The sequence below is a fragment of the Poecilia latipinna genome, unplaced genomic scaffold (genome assembly GCF_001443285.1).
Source record: "Poecilia latipinna isolate Pla-1442-1.1 unplaced genomic scaffold, P_latipinna-1.0 Scaffold916, whole genome shotgun sequence".
NCBI lineage: Eukaryota > Metazoa > Chordata > Actinopteri > Cyprinodontiformes > Poeciliidae > Poecilia > Poecilia latipinna.
In genome coordinates this window covers 132,832-151,721 of record NW_015113532.1, presented here as the reverse complement: position 1 = coordinate 151,721, position 18,890 = coordinate 132,832, and the positions used below count along the sequence as shown (strand labels likewise).

At 40.1% G+C, this 18,890-nt stretch overlaps 1 protein-coding gene across 1 annotated transcript in view; it reads left to right on the top strand.

Moving 5' to 3' along the window:
• Positions 1-1,721: 1,721 nt before the first annotated feature.
• anos1 (anosmin 1) overlaps positions 1,722-18,890 on the top strand; it is a 65,001-nt gene continuing 47,832 nt past the window's right edge. Inside the window, exons 1-2 of the mRNA XM_015048964.1 lie at positions 1,722-1,998; positions 12,279-12,326. Coding sequence (XP_014904450.1) covers positions 1,816-1,998; positions 12,279-12,326 — 231 coding nt within the window. The 5' untranslated portion in view covers positions 1,722-1,815. The remainder of the gene's footprint in view (positions 1,999-12,278; positions 12,327-18,890) is intronic.

The following is an 18,890-nucleotide window of genomic DNA, read 5'->3' as shown; positions in this document are numbered from 1 at the left end:
TTTATTTTTACATAGCATTTTAAAAATGTGTGATCTCAGTCACTTCTGTCACTCTCCTGCAGAGACCCAGAGATGAAGCTCAATAACCAGCACAGTAGTTTATGTTTTGTTTAAATGTAAAAAAAAAAAAAAAGACTTTACTACTTCTTCAGTGTTATAAGTGACATAATATCTGTCTTCAAGACTTAGATTGGGCTTGATTTAGCAAATCTAAATATTTTTAAACATCAGGAATTGTTAATATTTTGCACATGTTCCAATTTAAATCAGACACCAGGTTACCAGTGTGGTGTGGTATTTGCCAAAAATGAACAAGTATGACCTTTTAGGGTTGAAGATGGGCTTGAAAATAACTCCCAAATTGAATGCCAGTCTCCAGAAGACAATTTCTTCTGAAATGGGAGACTCACAAGAAATAGAAAATCAACGTCATTTGATGACTAGGCTGACAGACTATATCGATCATGGTTATATGGATCACTAATCGGTCATTTTGAAATCTCATGAATGTTTGACTTTGAGATGTTTGTTTTTATTGTTGATTTAACCAATATATAATGATTGGAAAGTTGGGTTTCTAACATATAACTCCATTGTAATTACTCACAAACAGTTGCCAAATAATTGTGCTCTCTTTTATGTTGTTAAATATTCAGGTTGGCTAAACGTTATGCACATAGTGTGTCACAGCTCTCCAAAATGTAACTGAAAAAAAAAAAAAAAACATGACAGCACCACAAAGATGCTCTCGATCCATGGTGTGAATCTCCCAGTTCATCATATTCCAAAGGTGGATTAAAATGTAGTGAAAGCTAGATTAGTATGGTGAACTCACCGTCACGAGGTTTGACACGGTGCATTATCCTGCTGGAAGTAGCCACGTAAAATAGGTTCGGTGTGCTCATAAAGAGATGGACGTAGCCAGGAAAAAAAAAGGGAGCGTGAGGGAAACTTGTGCTATCAAGACATTTTTTCTGTCCCTCCTTTTCTTGCATGCCAAAATCAGGTCCAATTTGGACAGCTGGCATGGTCAAACCCAGTGGTCAATGTAGTAGTGTGGGTAGGAAGGATGCTTTTTATGTTGTTTGTTGCTGTCTGATATTTCTGCTGTGTGTCATATTATTTGGCTTTCTGCAACAAGTAATTGTGATTGTGACAAATAGTGATAAAAAGTTGTCTACTACTGCTTCAAATACTCAGATTATGCTACTAAGTTTAAAGGGATTGATCCATGTTTTCATGCTGTTCTGGCCATATTATTAAAGTTGAACCTGAAACCAGCTCAAGTCATATTGTCCAACCGGGGCAATGGCTTCCTCCTCCAACAACAACAGCGTAAAGTCCCTTTCTTATTTTGATGTTCGCTTCGGACTTGTTTGCCAAAACGCTTTAAATTGCTGCTATGTGATTGGCTGGACTAATATGTGACTCGACTTGTTATTGGGCAGGTGTACCTAAAAACTACTCTTTAAGAGTAAATCATGCTTCACTGTGCTTGAGAGGAAAAACAATAAAAAAGATACAGTTATCATAAAAGTTTATTCAAGTGGAGTAGATATGGAGAGACCTCATTTATGCCTCCCTTTCCAACCATGAACTCTATGAAGCGATCTTTACCTGCTTCATCGCTCCTCACGCACGTCACTCACCTTGGGATCATCCAATCGCGAGACACACGAGCCCCGTAGCTCCTCCCCGGCGTATAATTGGAAGTTTCTTTAGTTTCTCCGGCGGAGCTCGCGCGGCAGTGTAGTCTGAGCTCGTGGAGGGATTAAAAAGACACCACCAGCAGCAGCAGCAGCACCAGCAGCAGCGATGTTTACCGGGAGCCCGAGCGCATGTGTGACCCTCTGTTTGTGGATTACGGCCCTGACGAGCGTCTCTGCAAGGAAGCAGGACGACTCCTTCTTCACCGCCAGCGTTTACCGAGCGAGATGCGCCTCGAGGTGCCTCAGCCTGCACATCACTCGCATCTCCGCGTTCTTCAAGCACTCACAGGTACGACGAGCGGGGTGGTCGCTGGAAGCCAGATCAGACCCAGATAAAGCCCACGGCTGCCTGTGTTAGTAGGAGTTGATGGCTCTCATAATAAAGGAAACCTGTTCTCTCCTGAGCTTTACTGAGGGGGGGAAACTGGAGGACACTAATTGTGCTCTATTTATTGTTGATCAGGCATATTAGTCTTAAATTAATGCAAAAAAAAAAAAAAGTGTCACTGAGTTGCTTGTGAAGTTATCGCCACCAGGCAACTGAGAGATAGATAACTGTTGTCTGTTAGAATCAGGGCGCTTTACAAGCCTAATTAACACATCGCCGTGTTTTCGAGACTTGGAGATGAATAATGGCTCCAAGTGCAGCCAGTTTCCATTCATTACTCGCTAATTACTGGAAAATGAGAGGCCATCTCTTTTGAGTGCAAATGTGGTCGCCACCTTGCTTAGTGGCCACCACGTTTTTACACTGTGCTGTGATGCAGACCTGGCTTGGATCCAATTGAAATTAGCTGTGTGTTTTGGTTGATTTTGGTATGTGGTGTCAGAAGTTGTTTTTCACCCTCCGCTGAATGCACTGTTCTCTCCCAGGACCCCTAGAGAAAAGAGCTGGACACTGATCCCTCTACCCCCCCCACCCACCCCCTTTTCTTTTTTTTTCTCTTTTTTTTTGCTCCTTTTTCTCCATTTATCTATTTGGTGTCTGGCTGCCTTTACTATCACCCCATTAGGATTTTCAAGACTTGTCTTTTTCTCAAGGTGCATTAATGAATCCTAACTTTTTGGAAACATGCTGGAGACGGATTAATCTGTGGTTAGTTTGAAATGCACTCAGTATTTTCCTAACTGATAGACAATTTCTTTCTTTCTTTTTTTGTTTCTTTCTCTCTTGTCTAATGTGCAGGTCAGTTTTGAAAGATTGAAACTTGTTTCCTCCAAGGACTATAACACACAAATGAGAAACTATGCAGGTTCTTTGATAGAGATTGGAGCTTTCAATCAAATAAAAAAAAAAAAGGAAATACAAGATTATTTCAATTTATGCATCAAATTGTAGGCTTGTTGATTAGAATTAATTCTACTTTTCATAGCACCTTTGTGTGCTGATAATTGGCATGGGTTGGTGTAAGATTCAAACAATGTGAATACCGTCATTTCACACAAGAATTTTACATGAAATCTGTAATCATGTGTATTTGTGGTTGAAAACAGAACAGCAAGTGGTGGTCCAGTGCTAAAAAAATAATGTCATGTATTGGTTTTGTAATAATGTCATCCTTACCATTTACTTACTGAATTTTGTTCTTTTAATGTAAGCTTGCTGCTCTTCATAAAGTAACACAAATGTCCCCAGGTAATATCAGCTGGATAATTAGTCGGACTACCTTAATAGTCGCTTCACAGCCATGCAGCTCATAACCTTCCTCAGAAACAGTGTTACCTTAATGAGAGTGATGGGTGTTGCTCCTTTAGTTTGCAAGTAACGACTGTTTTTGTTTTTTACGACTGGAAATATTTCCTAACAGCCAAATTTGTCTTATTAGTAGACAAGGGAGAAAAAAACATCGGCAGTGTCCTTTAGCCGGCTGATTACTAGTGTGGAGCAACAAGTTAGGGAGGGGCAGCAAACTCGGGTCACTTCCTCTGACATATTATTGTAAGGACTTGTGGGAACAATATGATGGCAATTTTTCATGGTTTTGAAACAGCAACTTTTTCAAATCTTGCTACTCCGGTATCATACCCACCAGACACTTCCTTACCGTGGTTAGTCACAGTATTATTTATGAAAAGATTAGATGTGGCTTAGCTGTATTCCGCATTGTGTTATGATAGAAATAGAAGTGAAGAGGCATTCAGCAGAAATAGACTGAAAACGGGGCTTTGTAAAAGTGCAACTTGGCGAGTGGTAGCAGGGATTAGTTTTGACCAGGTTCCAGGAGAGTAATGCAGCCCAAGGTTGCATAGTCAGGGAATTAAATTAGTCATCAGCTAAGAAGTCAAATAACTGTTGGAGCCTCACCTCTAATGAACAGCTAATAGTCAACATAATTGAGTGCAGAGTCTGAGAGTCTGAGGCGGTCCTCAGTAAGGGGGGAAAATAAAAGGGAGCCATTTGTGTAAAGAAAGGCTGTTTAGTGATAAGTAAGGCAGTTTAAGCAAGAACAGGCATATCTGTGAGTATTGTCTTTTACACTGTGGTCTAACTAGTCTCACTAGACCTTGCATGTCAGAATGGGGGGTCTGGTCAGCTGTGAAAACATATGGCCATCCTCTTTCCTGCCCTCTACCCCCCTGGCTCTGCCAGTAAATGCCAGCATCACAACTTAAAAGCTTCTGTAGGAGACACACTGCTTTACTGATGCTGCTTTGCTGAGGTCACCTTCCTGCTAAATGAGTCAATCTGGCTATGTTAGAGATGCACCAATCAGGCTGGCTTTTCCTAGCTTATACCAATTTCCTGCTTTTATTCACGAAATGAATGAAAGCAGATTCTGAATTTGACCATATTAATTTCGTTTTCCCAAGGACTATAACACATGAGATAGAAGAAAATGTGCCAAAAGATCAGTCATAAAGCCAAACCAATAAATGCAGATTGATAATCTTCAGGTGAAACCCTGAAAAACAGATTTTCTTTATAGGATGCATCAAAACGTAGAACTCTTATTTTCAGTCTACAAACTAATCAACAAGTTTTTGAGAATGAAACAAAACTTAAGGACACTTAAAAGACAACAAATGTGCAGAGTAGAAGTTGGGATTTCAATGTAATCAGTGATGTACAGTGATATATTGCCCTGCTATTGGAATTGGTCAATTGTTCTTGATCTGTAAAACAAAATATTTATTTTCCCTCTACATACAAATTCACCAAAAACTTGTACCTTGATTTTTTTTTAAATAAATTAAAACTCAGATCAGATATTTTTGCACATGGTTTGATGAATGAATGGTACAAATTATGCAATTCCTTCAGCATTGAAGCTAAGGTCTACAACAAAACCAACAGGAATCATTTTTGTATGTTATACAAAGGTGCTGATTTCGCATTTAAGAAAAGGAAAGCTATAAAGCTTGTAATTGTGGTGTCAAGCCTCAAAGAAATCCAGAAATCAGCTTTGGCTTGAGAATCTGGATTGGTGCATAAAAGAAACTACAGAAGAAAACATTTTAAATGGCCAGTTTTATGTATTTCCCAGGCACACAGTGTCATTTATAGCACAATCAAGTCACTACGTTACCTTCAGTTGTTCTAAAAATGCTGTATATATAAAACATTGACTTCATAATTTCACCACTTGAAACTGAGCCTCTGTGTCTTTAAGAAGCTTCTGCTCTTTCTGACACTCTGACTTAAGGACCTCATCACAACAACCTTTTTCCATTTAATCATACTAGCTTGTGCTAAATGATAAATCATGTTCATGCCGAACAACAAAACAAAACACACAAGCCGTAGCCGTCATCTGGAGATTTTTGGCGAACGTTAGGGACAGAACCTTCCTGCAGTCAAAGTATTTTGGCAAATCCTGCCGTGAAATGTTGGTAGTTTTCAAAGGACTCCTTCCTAAACTTGATTTGCGCAAACTACAACTTTCTTTGGCAATATCACAGGGCAAACATAAAATGAAGTCATGCAGCTGTGTTCTCTGTTACTTGGAGAAAATGCATGGACACATGCTCTGATAACAAAACATGTTCCCATTCCAACAGCTGTTATGCAGCGGCAAAGGCAGCAGAAAAAAACTTAGTATAATCTTGTGAAGTGGAGTGGAGATACACTTGTGTTTCCAGGTGAGGGGATGGGCTTGGGGTTGCTAGGTAACAAAATTGTGACCCAACAATTTAGAGGTTTTTGAAACATGTTGTTTTGCAGACACCAGCAGAATATTTTCTTATTCCCAAAAGATGTCTGGGTGGTTTTTATTGCTCCTGGACTGTTTCTAGAAGCAGCAGACATCCAAGTAGAAGAACAGAAATATGCAAAAAGTGATTTTTGCATAATAGTGGACCTTTAAGCATCACTGGATATATCTGTGGCACTTTTGTTCCCATTTTTTTTATTCAAACTAAAAGAAAAAAAAAAAAAAACTAGTGGTGAAACATTTACAGTTTTCTGGCCGATCGCTGATTCCTGATCTTTCCAAAGCCTGACCCACCGACTCCGATTTTAGCCGATATCAATTTTTTTTGTCCGGAATATCACCAAATGCAGTAAGAAAGTAGCTGAATTGATAACAGTGGGGTGACTATTGTTAACAGCAAATGTGCAGACATAGACCTGGTGGGCCGGTTTATCAGTCAAACCTCTCTCATGGGAGAGAAGAAGAGGATAGTGGTTGAAATTTAGACCTTTGCTGAAGTAGATAAGATCAGGACGTAAAATCGGCTTCACATGTCAGCATCGGCCAATGGCTGACCTCCCAAAATTAAGAAAATCGTCACCGATAAATTGCCGCATCCCTAAAATAGACAATTAGATTAAACGCTATTTGCTGAGACAAACAGTGAGTAGAACAATGGACAATTGCTTCAGGTCTACAGCCTATTTGCTGGTGCATCTTTTGCCTAAGCGCAGACTATAGTCCTGTCTGCAGCAGCCGCGCTCAGTCAGCACACACCTACAGGTGGATCTGCTTCCTCTCAGGTCTTATTACAGTGACGGGCCCAGCAGGCAGCTCGGAGCTCCACTCGGGTGATTGAGACGACAGACCTCCTAATTCAACTCAGACATCCTTCGGGGGGGTCATTTAATACTCACCGAGCAAACCAAGACACACAATGCGTTCCATTTTAATGGAAATGAAACGTCTCGGCTGTATGTCAAAACAGAGCTCCTTTTCCCGTGTTTCCCGATATTTTACTGTCTCCGCTCAGCATCTAGTAATCTATCTGAGCTGCTACTAGTTTTGGTCTCGGAACAAAAGATAATTTGCTCCTTTTTAACACATTTAGCAGCTGGGTTCTATTTTTTTATATATCAGCTTTAATTCAATCATTCTGTGTGAACACTGGAGAATTTAGATGTTGTTACAGATGTTGTGAGCAGCCACACGTCTGATTTGGGATACAAATGAGAAACTTTGTTTTAATTGCCACATATCTGAATTAGTGCGAAATGGAAACAAGCATGAAGCTGCAGAGTTGGGAAACTCATGGGTAGTCTATTGCTTGTCAGATTTATAGCAACAAGAGATTTATTGATGTAATAGCATTTCCAAACACAGATTTATTGACATTTTACTCCACTTTTGGGGAACTTGTCACCCCCAGTACAATAGACAGAGCTGGGGAACACCCAACCATAAATATTAGCTCTCGGACACTTTTAAATATTAAGAGCGAGCTGGGAGCCCCACGCAATAATGTATTCTGAAAGCATCGGCCTTGTAGTGGATTATTTATGTGGGGACGTGCGAAGCCAAAAACAAGGTGTGTCCATGAGCTCTTGTTATTACATTTAAAGCAATAAAAAATCTCACACATTTTGAATTCACTCATTCATTTCCAATATTGTAAAAATCTAAGCATCTTGCTTGATGGATTTGTGTTTCGTGAAGAGAGAGAGAGAGAGAGAGAGAGAGAGAGAGAGATAGAGAGCACAAAAAGAGCAGCTGGAAAGTAGTTTTTCCATGTTCTGTTGTTTTCAGCTTTTGATACGATTGAGATCAAACCACAGCCCCGCGCTCCTCTCATGTGTGGAGTTTTTCATTAGTGAAGACAGCAGATGAATAGAGGTCTGTGTAACTTGGCTTAACCTCTCTCTGTGTGTGTGCTCCAGGAGCATGACGGTCCTGTCTGTAAATCTCTGCGCTGCTACAGCCTCGACCTACCTCAGCTGACAAATTGCCCTCATTCCAATGTGGAGACAAACTTTACACCAGTTGTTTGAGATCTCTGAAGCACCTTTTTATGTTAACACTGAGCTCACTTTTAACTCGCTTTCAGGAGGTCCTGCCCCAGGAAATGATTAACGTCAACTGAAAAATTAGAGGAAGGACTCAACCCATCTTTTATATTCACTTTATTTAAAATCCCAAACTTTTTATGGATGGAAACAGTACAATAAATATTTGTTTGTTATTATCTGTTCAACATTGACATGAGCATTAATTTGTTACGCTCATCTTAATGAGGGCCACAGTTACCGAAGATTTTATGTTTAAAAGCTGTTAGCTGTATGCATGATCAGAATAGTCTGTTTACCACAGTCCTTGCTGCAAAACCATTTTCTGAAAGAGGTTGAATCTAAGCACATTATCTCCTTTATCTTCCTCCTGAATCAGTATGGAGGAGTAGGTAGCCTGCAGTAAAGATGTAACTTACCTGTTGCCGTAGTTACCTGGAAACATATTTGTTGGCAAACAGTTTCGTACATTACTGCCACCTTGAGATAGTGATGTTAATGTTGTCTCTACCGAGTATGGATGGGCAATTTAGGCCTGATATTTTATCTCAATGTTTTGTGAGATTTATTGCAGTCGTGATTTAAATGAGAGATGCACTGATCAAAATGATGCCACTGATTTGGGATGCCTAGTTTTTGTAAATCTTTATCCCCGAGCAGAGATTTGTGACATGTGTCACAATATGTTGATGGCTCCCAGGATGAAACAAGCAACTTTGCTGTACTTGGTTCAGTCTTCCTGTTATCTTCAGAACATCTTGCTCTTTTCTTGCTTTCTCTCTCTCTCTGGCAATCTTAACTGCAGATCTGTCTTAGAAAATGTTGTTTCTTTTTAACTAGCTTCTTGCCTCTCATTTGATTCAGTTGGCAAACAAATATACTTAAGTCAAGACCAAGTTAAAGTCCACAGGTTGCAATTCCGGCCCCAGATCTTTTTGCATGTGGCTTGCATGTCATCGCTATTCATGTGCAAGGTCTTTTCCCGTACAAGCTTCTTCACACAGTCCAGAAACATGTACGTTAAGCTAATTGATCTCTCTTAGTTGCCCTTTGGAGTAAGCGTGTTGGGGGCATTGTTTGTCCTATGTCTCTGAGTTGTCTTGTGAAAAAGTGGTGACTTATCCAGAGTGCAGTCCACCTGTTTCTCATGCTTAAAATGCAATCTACGAAGATAAATTGCAGTAACTACAAATATACTTCAATGACAGCTAACCACCAGTTTATTCATACATTTATTTATGGGGTACATTTATTTTTTGTGGTTTGTAAGATTTCTTAGTGTCTGGCCTTTTATTTTTGTTCTAGTAGAGTATAATGGAGCTTAAGGTATCAAAGGACCTGTTAGCTTTTAAAAGACACATTGGCTTGCCTTTGAAGTCACGACTCCTCAAAACTTGGCCAGAACTCAACAAGGTCTTATAGACCAGGAGGTGCTTTCCACTATTTAAAAGGCGGGACATGATATAAGCAAGACTAAACGCAAGAAAGGGATGCATTTAATCCCAGTGAAAATCCCAGAAGAAAAGGAGATTTACATTTTCCAAAGGGGTACTGATATCCTGCAAGATAAAAGGAGTTTTGTCCTCTCAGCTCTCTCTGTATTCTAGACAATGCAACGTGCCTCTGGCCACCTGCTCCGACTCGTCTGCTGACAACACCCATAATGAATCTCTAATAAATGTCCTCTTTGCATACTCCTGGTGTCACTCTACTGTCACCAATACAGCTCAGATCACCTTTGCACGTTCTTAGACCCCCATCCCGCCCAACCTCTTCCCTCCCGAGTCACACCGGAGAATATCTGGAACGAATTCATTCGCTGAAGTCCTTGACAGTCCTCGGCTCTGCATAATGTTCGGAGAGCGGAGGAATGTCGTGGTGAGTCAGAGGGATGAAGTCCTGACCTATAATTATTCCCTCGTTGGTCCCTGAAATGGTGGGGTCAGGTCTGGACAGCTGGGGCAACATCCTGCTGAGGCTCTCTGTAACGGGCATGCTGTCACACAGCAAAATTAGCTCCTTTGTGGATCTGGCCCTGTCTTCGCTGATGGATGGGCAAAGAGAGGCATCAGAAACAGGACAGATGATTTAGGATGCGGTCTACAGTTGTGACAATCTGTATAAATTATCCGGATGCATCGCTTGCCAGTGTAAATGTCTGCGTTTTATTTATATTTTGTCACCAGTGGAGTTTGGCTCCCTGAGAGTCGTCATTAAAAATTTAAATAAAAATATTTCACTGAGACAGATTTCACCAGGCATTAACTCTTGTGATGCTGAACAAAAAAATGATGAGTGGATGCTGTAATGATTTAATCCAACAGAGCACAGGTATTCTATGTTACCCAAAAGGACCGAAGACTTATGGATGCACAGCAAACCCTTCAGCCAGACGAGCTCTTACTTCAGCTCCGCGTGGTAACGAAAACAACCATCCCAAGTCTCATTAGTGCTCAGACTCTTAAAATTTTTCATCCTTATCTGCTGCCTTTTTTTGCGAGGGAGATTCTCTATAGACATGACTGTCCAATCAGGAATCCCTTTGAAGCCATTTGACCGCTATCCTTGACTTTAAAAGCACAACAGTTACTGGCACTGGATGTCAAATTAAACCCCTGTAATGATAACTTCTCTGCCAGGATCTCATGGGAAATTTCTTCTGGATTACATTGTACGGAAAGGCTTTGAACTTGACATTGAACCTAAACAGACTCTTTGCTTGCGGATCCCTGAAGTTTGAATGTCTTTTCACAGCTTCGTTTTATGGGGAGGACAGGGAACATCCAGATCCCAGACCCAGTTCCAGGTCATTGACTAGAAAAACTTTTCTCTGGGAACTCTGAACTTTGTTAGGAATCTATGCACTTGATCATTCATCATTCATTCAGAGGTATTAAAATGGGGAGCAGAGAGGCAATAAACAGTATTATAATTGTAATGGATGGATCATATGTTCCAGTAATATATGAAATATGCAGTTTTTACTTAGTTCTTTTTTGTGTGTGTGTTTTAGCCTACTCCTAAATGCCCTTTATATTGTTGTTGCTGACACTTGTCACTTAGAAAAGAAATATTTAATGTGGATCCATCTTTGTCTTTTTTAGCCTTGAAAATATGTTGAAAACTATTAACCTTTGTCGATTCAATAAAACATCGACATCAGTTCCTAAACATTCATTCTACTTGATTGATAGTTGATTTTAAAATTAGTTTGTGATTGAAACTTTATAAAAATGATTCTTTTGGAATTAGGGCTGTCCCATTCGCGTATTTAGAGCAGAAGACATGTCCACGTTCATCAGACATAGTGACTCAAGTTTCAGACATAGGCCAGAGTCAAATGTAAAAGCAAAGTCTTGCAGATCTGAATTGGACTTGTGCTTGAGTCTCATTAACAATCTTGCATGTAATCAGAAGTGAAAGCAAGTGATGTGTAAGTTAAAGACCGTCCTTACAGGTGATGTATACATTTTCCTTTGAAAAGGTGTGCTTTATTATAAACAGGTGATGCTCACGGCTATTAATTGTTCATAACCTGCTCATGTTCAGGGTCATGAAAGATTTGGACCCTGGATCAAACTATAATAACTCAGAGCAAACTCCAAGCTTGTAGTTATAATTTATTGAAGTCTTGAAGCCACATTTCCTTTCATAGTGTATGACTGAGACATAGAAAATTACTTATTAATTATGAAACGTCCTCCTGGGGCGGTATGAATTAATGCACGGTCGGTACCAAATGACCTGTGGCATTTATGTTCTTGAATTGAGTAGGGTTAGGGCAGAATAACCAGTACACACCTATTGGACTAGCAGGCCATTCACTGATTTGTTTGACAAAGAATAACAAAGCTCTTAACCATAACGATTACAGGAAATGACCTCTTGGACGGGAAATTTTACCTCTTCTGGTGTTTCACTTGGTAATCTTACATCTTTCTACACAAGAGCTTTAAGAACAGACATAGCTAACTGTATGGACCAAATGTTTGGTTTGTACCATCACAGCACTTAGAACGTGTGCAGTCTACCACAGCTGTGTGCATCAGCTTTGCCCTCAACACACAGGAACGTGTGCTGAGAGATCAAACAAAATCCTCACAAAAGCAGAGGTCACTGCGCTCTCCTGAAACTGACCAGAGGTGTGCTGCAGCCCACTTCTCTCCTTTGGGTGGAGATGGTCTGACTCAGACTTACACATTAATCAATCACCAAGAGGGCTGTGCTTCATGCTAAGCAGTGTGTGGATGTATATCGTGACAGGAAGAGAAGAGGGTCAGAGTTACGTATGTGCATTTTGATGGATTGATTGTTGCAAATGTATTTTCAACAGTATCTCCTGATGAGTAACGATGTTTTCCCTTCTCCCTTTGCAGAATAATGGCTCTTTGGTGTGGTGCCAGAATCACAAGCAGTGCTCCAAGGTAATGTGGTCTCATTTCTTTCATGAATGAGATGCATGCCACGTACATGGCTCATTATCAGAGAATAATATGACTTAAAGCGTACGAGTTGCAACAGGACCGGTCTTTTCATGCCTCCACGGCAAACATGAACTGTTGATGTAGAGTATCGTGAGAGAAGAGGAGCGTTTAATGAAATTGCTTCGGCTTTTGTTGATGCCTATTTGCTCCTAATTGGGATACAACGAAAGAGGATTCTGAGGAGAATGAAAAAGTAGAAAAGCAAGTTGTGATCGCTTGTTGTTGTTATTTGGAGTTTTAGACTGATAAATTATTATGGCATGTGTCCCGTAGGGCTTGTTTGTGTTTTGTGCCCCGTTTGAAGGATGGCTGATACAAAGCTGGCGTTGACGGCTCTTCTGAATAGATGGTGCTGACATACTCCATCAGACTCTCCCGGAGCCGTTGACAGGCCCTCGGAAATGCGCTGTAAAGGCCGTAGGCTGGGAGCAAGGATGGATGCACCACCAGAGTTGATCCATGTAGTCATCTCAGCAGGGCTCTCTATAGCTTTAAAGACGCCTTCATCTCCTCTATCTAACTGGAAAATAAGAATTTGCTTCTTTAATGTAGCTTCAGTGCTGTTTAAATGTTTATACCCTGTAAATATTTAACATTTTGCCGTCTTACAACTGAGCTTTATTAGGTTTTTGTACAACAAACGAACAAAAGCAATACATGGCCTTCAATTTTCTTTTTTTTATAAAATCTGTGGCTTGCAGGTGTATCTGGTCCACTGATCCCAAGATGCTACAAATGTTTTAGGGGATATTTCAATCAGATTTCTACATCAAGAAACTGATTTTCTGTTTTTCGTTGCAAAACAGTACAATCTCAGTCAGACTGGATTTTGCCTGTAGAGGTGTTTGTTAATCCTTATGCCAGGAAAGTATACAAATGCTTTCTTTTGTATTTTCTTGAGAGGAGTTATGTAGTTTAATGTAACCCGAAATTCTTGTGGATTTTGAGCCACAAAGACTAAAATTTTATTATATTTGAATGAAAAACCTGTGAAATACTCCTTTAATCCAATGCTGATATTCTCCTACATCAGGTTTAGTGTCATTAGGAGCTCACAGTTGTCTAACTGCAATAATCTGTGTGATCTGGATTTTCTCTGTTACTTTATTACCATTTTTCTTTACCCAGTAACCTTAAATTCTTACCAGACAAATAATCTGAAAGTGATGGTCAGACCTTCTTTAGTGCCTTAGGGATGAAAGTTGTCCTCTACTCCAAAGACTGTGTCTATATTAGCCAAAAATGAATGAGTCTTGGACATACATACAACAAGGTTTTAAGCTAAAAATGCCCCTCCTTCTTACTATGAGATCTCATTACAACACTACTGTTATCTCATGTGTTTTTAAGGGATTTCACAGTAATGAGGGGTTCATGCAAATTCTTGCCACACTTTTCAGTTGTTATCTGTAAAAAAAAAATCACAAATTTTCCTTCTACAGTAATGCCTTTGGTTGCAACAAGCCAAAATGAGAGAAAGTTTCAAGGATATGAATATGTTTGCAAGGCAATGTATCTGTTTCTGCTCTCATCGACTCTTAAATGTATCAAACTAACATATAAGGACAAATGTTTTTGTAACGGTTGTGACAAATCGCATGCAGGCCCTCAGTGTGTTCATCAACTCCTCCGTCCACAGACATAAGTTATTGAGGAATGCACACTGAGAATTAGTGCAAACTGATTGTTATTAATTGGATAGATGTTGAAAAATACAGAGTGGCTGCAGTTTTACATGGTTGCCTAACATTCCTTCATGTGTGCTGCTAATATTAATCACAATCAGTGTCCGATATCAACTGCCTTTGCTAAATTCACCCTCTGTGCTCAATTTGTAGATTCCCTTTTTTGAATTTCAAATGGTTCCTACGCAGTTTGCATCTGGCTTGGGTACAGCAGAGCTATTGTGCTTTGTGTTTTTTGCTGCATTTTCAAATGCAAACGTTTCTTCTTTTATGTTTCTTGTAGCATCCCCATAATGTTTAAAGTTGAGCTACAGTGCCTCGAACCTGGAAATATTATAGCGTATTTTCTTTAACTTCTATGTGATTGACTAAACACTATGTTACAAATGGTTTTCAAGTTTTTCCAAATCTCAAGCAAAAAGATACCTTGCAAATCCAGCCCTCATTTTTCCAGTAGCCTTAAATAAAATCCAGTGCAATCCATTGCCTTAAGAAGTCAACATATGAGTACATAATTACTTGTCTGTAATTTGGTTTCTGTGTAATGACAGCTCTTCTGCAAATGCCTAAGAGGTTTATGAGTTAATATTACTGAACAAACATCATCATCAAGATGAAGTGATGATAACATCAGGAAAGTTAGGGATAAGGTTGTGGAGGAGTTTGTAGCAGGGTTTGATCTGGTTTATGTTCTCCATCTCTGTCCTCACACATGACGCCTTGGGAAAGTTGCGCACTGTTTCTGGGGGCGTGTCCTTTAGCTTCGACCATTTCTGCACATCCCAATTTGCTGCAGTCTGCCTTCAGCACAAGTGGTGCCTGCTAGACAGGAGGAGCAAAGAAAAATCTAAAACCATGCTTGTTTTAACAATTATATGCACAGTTGAATATAGCCAAAAGTGCAACATTGGAGGAAAACATCTTAGAGGTTTGAAAAGGATTCAACCATAGATAAAATCAAGAATGTGTGGCAAAACTTGAAAACTGGTGTTCACAGATGCTCTCCATCCAGTCTGATTATTCTTCCTTTTCACAAAGAAGGACAAGCAAAGAATACAGTCTCTCGGTGTACAAAGACATTCTTCAGATGACTAGTGGCTGTAAGTCCAGCAGAAGGTATTTTCACAAAATACATGTAATACCTTGGAAGGGCTATATATCACTGAAATGCTGTACTGTTTTCGAGGTAAATGTGCGAGTAAAGATTTTCTGACTGTTGGTGACACAGAAAAGGTCTAATTTATCATATTTCAAAACTTCTGTGACAGGCAGTCTCCCTCCTGTCCACTTTGATTGCCAACATCAGCTCCTAGTCATCCCTCAAGTCATTCCTCAGTGTTATGTTTTAAGAAAGTCATTTCCTGGCTTCAAGTCTAAGAACAGCACACTGTTTTTATAATCAATCAGCTAATATTACTGAAACTCTGTGAATGTCTTAAATCCTCTGGGTTGTAACAAGCGTGCCAGTTCGCACTTCTTCATCCCACGTCTAAGCTCTAAATACATCAGGCTGGATTTTGATGTGAGCCCCTAAAATAATGACGTGCTTGTGCCGCCGCTCTACAGCTGCGACACTCTGCTCCGCTGCGCTGCGCTGCCAGTCCTGTTTGGAGGGCTCTCCAGATTAAATTAGTTTAATCGCATCCAACGTTTTGGTTCAGTTATTCGGGACATGGGCCAGGACACGGTGCTTAAGTCTAATTTGGAGAAAGAAGCCAATGTTTGGGGAGCAAACATCAACCACACGCCCGCTCCAAATCAGTGACTAGAGTGCACACTTGCAGGGCTTGTGTGTAGTGTGTCAAAACAGAGTCATTGTTGCCACTCTAACAGTTCGACCAAATGGACCCATGCTGTACTACAGTGGCACCCCCCGTGAATAGCTCTTGTGCTGTTGATTAGCCCCTTGACTTCATGAACAGCTCACAGTTAAACAGAGAAACAAAGACCGTATCTCAGGGTGAGCACGTTGGGGCAGAAGGTTCGTCCACTCTGGGAGTTAAAGAGCCCCGGGAGAGAACGCGACAGAGTGGCAAAACAAAGATGTCGTGACCCTCTACATCTTGTCTGCATTTTAGAAAATCAAAACCTTCGTTTCCATTTGTGATTAGAGAGTCATTTTGGCTATCTCCTATGCGGCGTCTAGAGTCGGGCTCTCGCTTTCAGGCTCCCCCATTCTCATTATAATTAACCTGCTTACCCTTCTCTCTGAGACAGAAAGAGGTGGCATTTGAGGAGTCATTACCATGCCGTACCAGCGGACCTGCAGACAAGCTGCATTCAGCAGGAAGTGGGCAAGAAAGCACACAGCAGGCATTTTCATGAGCTATTATCGTTAATTTGACCCACTGACTAAGCTCAAAACTTAAGAAGTTTGGATGAACTTCTTAAAAGTTCTAAAAAACCCCATGTTCTGTTTTCCTGCTGGGGAAAAGATTATATAAATTGATCTCTTGCACGCACCTACTACCAAGAAGCTTTCTACTTTCAGAGCATTTTGTTTCAGTGAGGGCTTTACAAATGCTCACTTTGGTCACATATGTGTTAATTTCGAGCTTTTGAATAACCATAGTGTTTTGTGTTTCACAGTAGAAATATATTAGAGCACATGCTTTCAATTGTTTTTAAAACAATAACTGTTGGGGAAAAAAAATCAGTTGTAATTTATTGTGGATAATCCCTCGTTAACAGGATTATGGATTTATCTAAACGCACATCCCTACTAAAATTTATTTTAATATTTCCACACCATGTTGAAATTCTGTTGATTTTTGAGCCCTTTTCTAGTTCATTTAAATTAGACATTCTTTGACAACGACCTGATTTTAAAAGTGCAGTATGTAACTTTTTCAAACTTATTTATAGTTTTTTTTTTACATATTTGTCAAAATTGTCACTATGTGCTGACATTATAAAATGAGACAGAAAATGTGTGTGTGTGTGGGGGGGGGAATGGAAGCCCCTCTGCTTTATCTGCAGAAAAGTACAGCAAAAGAACTAATCAGAGCCAGGAGGAATGTCTTAGCGCTGACAATCGAGCTCGTGTATGCACTGCTCACATCTTTTTCCACACAGTTTGTTCAAGTTCAAGATTACGGATTTGCGTCAGGTCATAATGACAGTGTAAAAAACATATTTTTATAAAAGTTATCTAGTACAGCGTTAAGCTCCACTTACTTTGATACTGCATGATATTGGTCTTCTGTTAACAGTGAGATATACATTTGAATAACTTCTGCATACTTTGTAAAATATTTTGTAAGTAGGTCATACACTTCTAAGTGGACTAAGGTCATTGCTTTCAAAACAATCAATGTTGTACAATTCAACTCAAATATTGATCTATGTTGGTCTTGTTGTCCTGTTTCATACCTTGAATGAAACAGGACAATTTGGCCAATTTCTGCCAAATCTGACAGAAATTGGCTGCATTATATGAAAGAACATTGGTCAGTAATCATTGAAGCTGGAAAATGTGTAATCATTCCACCCAAATAAAAACTCTGAAATATGCTAAAGTGCAGCATTAAAACAAAGTGCAACTAATAATTTTAATGGTTTGCCTCGCACCAGGCTGTAATCCAGACTCCACATCAAATGCTACGACTTACTTAAGGCAGTAAAACGCTGGTGTGCAACAATGTGGCATGCTTCAGTACTCAAATGCCTCTCAGAAAAAGGATTTATGGAAAATACATTGTGTGGATGGAAGATGGCCAAGAGGGAAGTGCCCATCAGTGAAGGTGTCCGAGGGGGAGAGTTGTACTTTTCTTGGAGTGAATACCATGAAAATGTTACAAAATCTCAAATGAAATTAAAAGATCCAAATAAAAGCAGTTTTTAATTTAGGTCCACCCCATTTCCTGAATTTCTGTTGAAAGAATTTTACGGAGAAAAAGCTTGTCCAAATCACAGTTTGATGGCAAATGAGACGTTCTTTCTAGACGACTCTCCTTTGAGCGTTCTTTCCAAACCGTTGAACCCGAAGCTGCAGCTTCCATCACAAGAATAACAAGTGTTTACTCTTTTGATTACATGTGCCCTTCGTTTTCGCGTCTTGGAGGCTTTGGAGAGGTGTCTCTGAATGACAATAATTGGAATGCTACTATGTCACATTCAAAAGTGTCTTTCAAAGCCCACTGTCAAACTCCCCCCACCAAAACCCCTTCCTTTACCAGCCCCCCACATTTTCTCACGCCGAAATAAAATGATCAACGTTCTCCTCTTTTGTTTGGTTTTTCAGGGTCTTCTGAGGCTTATTTATGAGTTTAGGAAAAGCAAACACTTTCCCTCGCAGGTTGTGCAGTGAGTCACTGAAACTCCTTTGTGTTCATCTCCGTCCCTCTGGGTTTGGAAGTTTATTTTGAGGTGCGCTGAAAAGATGTGATGAAGTGGGCGGCGGTTGGTAGTTTTACAGCTGGGGCATGACTGGGATTGTTAGGTGCTTGGATGGACTTCAAAGCAACCTTTTGGTCATGTTGAGGCCAGACATTCATAGCAACTCACTGTGTTAGTCACATTACTAGCACCAACGCCTCGGAGCAAGCTAGGCTTGAAAATCAATCTGTCATGTCGGCTGCGGCTGGATCCCCTTGCCCATGTGTGCGTGTGTTTGTGTGTGTTAAAGCGGTCCTAGACAGTTTTTTTTTTTTTTGTGTGTGTGTGTATTATTTGACTTTCAGTTGGTGATCACATAAAGAGGCCACTCTGTAGTTTCTCTGAACCCACTCCACTTGTTTTTTTTTTTTTTTTTTTTTTTTTCTTTATCTACTGGGAAGGGGGGCGCCAAAGGGGAAGGGGGGGGTGGGGGGGGGGGTGG